Below are 4,666 nucleotides of genomic sequence, written 5' to 3'. Positions count from 1 at the left end.
CGTGTGTGTGTGTGTGTGTGTGCGTGTGTGTGTGTGTGTGTGTGTGTGTGTGTGTGTGTGTGAGCGCGTGCGTGCGTGCGTGATTGTAGTACGGTGTGCCTGGTGCGTAGTCGTTATGAATGACAAGAAGCCGTAACAGCCATTCCTTTATTTCACTTATACAATCATTATTTTCATTCATCAGTATCCGCTTTCTACACACACCAGTGGTGATGACATCCCGCCAGTCGTTGTATGTGCGTAAGTGCGTAAGTGCGTGTGTGCGTACGTGTGTGCGTGCGTGCATGTGTATGCGCTCGAACGTATGAATTATTATTTAATTAATTAATTAATTATTCAATTACTTATTTATTCATTCATTTTAATAAATATTAATAAATACGTATAGTCAGGAGTGAATAAAAACACGTTAGTATTTATTTAGTCGTGGCATATGTAAATATTATGTATATTTATGCAGGCAATAGCTTGTTGGGACCTATATTAGGCTACCGGGATCGGATTACCGGGGTTCATATGGAGGAAAAGCCCCGCACAGTAGAAGGAAAAGGATGGATACTCATTATTCCAGCATTTAATAAAGTTGAAAACAAGTTATGGAGAAAATGCAGAGCATATAAACCGGTTTCTGGAATCCTTACGAAATCTTAGGAATAAAATCTCTTTGAAACGATAAAGATAAAGTAGGTAGTTCAAAAATGGTGGGAAATGATGTATAATTTCTTCTATACGTTTATAATTGTCAAAAAAAGAAAATATGCCTATAGGGCTAAATAGGGAAATACATGGATATACAAACATGAACGTACACAAGTCCCGTTCGGATGACAAATTCTGCATAATTAAAGCAAAGGTCAACAGATCGCACAGAGTAACGAACAAACCACACGAGGCGTGTGTAGGACACGTTGTCACAATCTAACAATCAATCTTCGATATGGTCCGACTACGAGACTCCGCAAACATGTGAGAGTTTTCACACTGCCAGATTAGTAAAAAATAAAAAAGTTCTGGAACACCTCTAATTGTCTACGCTTCTAATCACAATGTAAACTAGTTCCCAGAAACTCATTAAGACTCATTAATTACAAGATAAGTATCCAGTACACGTACACGTATCATTCCCGCAGTATTGTAAAAATGAAGTGAGAAACAATTAATTTAGCATTGTGCGAAGTTTTTATTTATTTCTATAAAATTTACCGTTTCAAACCGGGTCAAATTAAGTGACAGTGCATGAGCATCGCAAATCGCACTCTCGCTACTTCAACGTCGCGGCAATTCTCTGAGAAAGGTTATTTAAATGGACTATATTTTTTTTAGTAATTTACACTAAACGATCATTTTTTATCATATTATTGCAGACCTTTAGGTATTTTATCAAATTTTTTTATTTTTGTACCTTTTAAAGCAATAGTAAGTCCAGAAAAATCAACTCGACGCAATAAGCGAGTTCGTAGTTAGCCAAAGGGCCAAAGGGTTGTGTGACCTCACAGGTCACCGGGTCATTTGTGACAAAAATCTGTAACATCTCGAGTGCGGCGTGCGCTCTAGGTTCAGTACGTATATGTACATGTATTCTGTGTACGTGCGCACGCACGCACGCACGCACATGTAGGTTCACACGCACGCACGCACGTGTACGTGCACACGCACACCCGCACGTACCTGTACGTGCACACGCACGCACGCACGCATGTGTATACGTGTTAATATTATCAAGAGTAGATAATTTAACTAAATTTAGTTAAATTATCTACTCTTGATATTATTGTATACTGCATTAGAAGCAAGAAGAAGAAAGAAGTTAATGTATATAGTTATAAGTTAGTATAAGTTATAATAGTCTTGCACAGCCAAAGAGGCATATACATAATAACTTGGCGCAATTTCATAACAATGTTGTATATCCAGAAGCTTTCACTAGGCCTCCACAGAATCATAGAATCGTTCAAACTGTTTTTGTCAGAATATCGTTTATTGTTTGTTTTCCTGTTACGAATCCATCCTTAGAATTGAGTAAATATGTGGCTGCATTTGCTCTAAATGTTGTTCCTACGCGTTTTTCCCCGAGCAACGCCGGGTACCCGGCTAGTAATTCTTGAAGATGGTGTAAAAATGTTTTGTTACCTGTATGTCTGTAAATGAATGAGTGAAATAATAACAAAACATATCATTTTTCTCGAATAGATTTCCTGTCAAGAAAACAAGATAAAAACAGTGGATAATTGCTCTACGCAGACAAGGCAAAGATGGATTGTGGGATTTGTGGCCATCCTCCTCCTCCCGCTTTTGCAGTAAACATTTCACTGAGGCTGACTTTAATAGGGCATGGCAAACAGTACTTTTAAAAGAAGATGCAGCCCCATCACTGTTTGACTTTCCCAGACACTTGCAGGTTTGCTTTTCTGTAGATACAGTAAATGTGTATACAACCAAGCTTTAGTTATAGTAGAAATAGATCTGTATGTACATAATGTATCAGAAAGATGTAAATACATGTGACATAACGTTTTTTCCCATGTGTAGACTTCATACATGTATCATAGATAAATTATGTAAAGTAATGCAGGAATAAGCACCTTTGACAAATGGGTGCGGAATATTACCGCGGTATCCTAAAATACTACAGAAAGTCAACATTTCGATCGTCTCTCTCTCTCTCTCTTCTCTCTCTCTCTTTCTTACTCTCTCTCTCGCTCTCGTTCTCTTGCTCGCGTGTGTGTGCGCGTGTGTGCGCGTGAGCGCGTGTGTGTGTCTCGCTTTCGCTCCCCCAACTCTCTCAGCAAAATCCGATGCTGTAGTTTTTTCTTCGTTTATTGGCGGTCTTCAGCATGTTCACAATACACGTGTGGAAAAGTTTGTTAAACCTAAACTCGAAATACAAACCGCAAGCACGTATGAAGAGGAGATTTCGATGTTCATCGGGTTTCTGCTTGTGGGTGTAAGCATGTCTATATATAATTATGAGATCTTAGTGTAACCTAGCCCGAGGGGGCCGCGTGCAAACCGGCTTCGAGGTTTACGGCTAACCTCCATCCAGCAAGCTAACCACAATAACTCTGGCTTGGGCGTAACTCAAACTCTAGAAGTAATTAACAGCATCGGAAAGTATACTGTCTTATACGCAGGCACGTCACCTCGACAGGCCCGTGGATGCGACAGGAGAAAACAATACACATTTAGCACGCCTGGGATATGAGAAGTACAGGAACACAGGACCCTAGCAGTCGTGATGATGGTGCATAGCCTATTATCAGAGGGTTAATAATGACAAATTGACATATTTGTCATAATTGACCCCTGATATTATCAATAGCCATTAATAACGGCTAATAACGGCTAATAATAGGTAATACTAGCTCTTGATATTATTTTCTCCAACTGTCATGCGTCCTACGGTTTAACGGGCTTATATTTCGTAGATACGTGTATAGAGTATAGAATCAGAGTAAACTCGTTAGGTTTGAGGGAGTGTGTGATTCGCTACCTACGCTACGCTAGTTTGCTATCGGACGCCGAGTATATACGCACTAACATAAACATAATCATTTTATTATATAACATGACGAGTAAACTGGCCGTTTTACAAATGAACACGAAGATTGCACGTTGCAATTCGTTCGCATAATATATGGTAACTGTCGACATCATATTGGACCTGAAAATATATCTGTTATTTATAATTCGCGATATATTATGTGTGTGGGCGTGCGTGCGTGCATGCGTGCGTGGGTGTGCGTGTGTGCGTGCGTGCGTACGTGCGTGCGTGCGTGTGTGCGTGCGTGCGTGCGTGCGTGCGTGCGTGCGTGCGTGCGTGTGTGTGTGTGTGTGTGTATGTCTGGCTGTCTGTGTGCGTATGTATCAAAAGTGAATCAAAAGAAATATAATATATCTAATTATATAAGAGTCGCGGCGGCGCCGGTCACCGCGCATGCGCACTATGGTACTTACAGTCTGCGAGCATGTCATCTCGAGCTCCCAGCCTCTGCAGCTCCGCCGCGAACTCGCATCTATCGAACACCTTGGCTTCGGCGACGATGACGATACCCAGCACGAGCACCGCAACACCGCAGACTGCTGCCTTCATCATCCTGCGTGCGTGTGATGGTATAAGAGAGCGTGTGTGTGCGTTGGGAAAAGCGCGTATGTATGTGTGTAGGAGATAGAGCGCGTGTGTGCTTGTGGGTACAATGTCAACGCAGTATTTCCAGCACCGCCGCCGCGCCTCGCGTTATATGGGCCTCGCACACGAGAGGGCGTGGTGGGCGGCACCGCTGGTTCCGGCTGGCGGGCCGCGCCGAACAATCGTCATGATCAGCGTCGTGATCATCGCCGACCTCTCCGCCGCCCGTAAACAATGTTTTGGGCGTCTGCTCGTGGCGGAAACGCCCAGGCAGGCGGTTGTTTGCGGCGAGTTTCGGGAGATCCTAGCAGGAGAACACGATAGGAGGTGCGCTCGCATCGACGGCCAGAGGCGCTGGGAAAGACCTGGCGGAGATCTTCTTGGAATCGTGCGCGCATTCCTGCCACTCTTGAAAAAAAGTTGTATGTTGTTATGTTGTCCACGGACTTATCCTCTACACACATGCGCGCGCACACACGCACATACATACACATATACACGCATACATAAATACACACACACACACACACACACACACAC

At 42.8% G+C, this 4,666-nt stretch overlaps 1 protein-coding gene across 1 annotated transcript in view; it reads right to left on the bottom strand.

Annotated features, from left to right (window-relative positions):
- LOC106810182 (lysozyme C-1-like) overlaps positions 1 to 4,227 on the bottom strand; it is a gene marked incomplete in the record, with an annotated part of 5,934 nt that extends 1,707 nt beyond the window's left edge. Inside the window, 1 exon segment of the mRNA XM_014813464.1 lies at positions 3,955 to 4,227. Coding sequence (XP_014668950.1) covers positions 3,955 to 4,093 — 139 coding nt within the window.
- Between the last annotated feature and the right edge of the window lie 439 nt (positions 4,228 to 4,666).

Source organism: Priapulus caudatus, unplaced genomic scaffold (genome assembly GCF_000485595.1).
Source record: "Priapulus caudatus unplaced genomic scaffold, Priapulus_caudatus-5.0.1 Scaffold416, whole genome shotgun sequence".
Classification (NCBI taxonomy): domain Eukaryota; kingdom Metazoa; phylum Priapulida; class Priapulimorpha; order Priapulimorphida; family Priapulidae; genus Priapulus; species Priapulus caudatus.
Note: the sequence above shows the minus strand (reverse complement) of the source record. Positions and strands in the feature narration are given on the sequence as shown.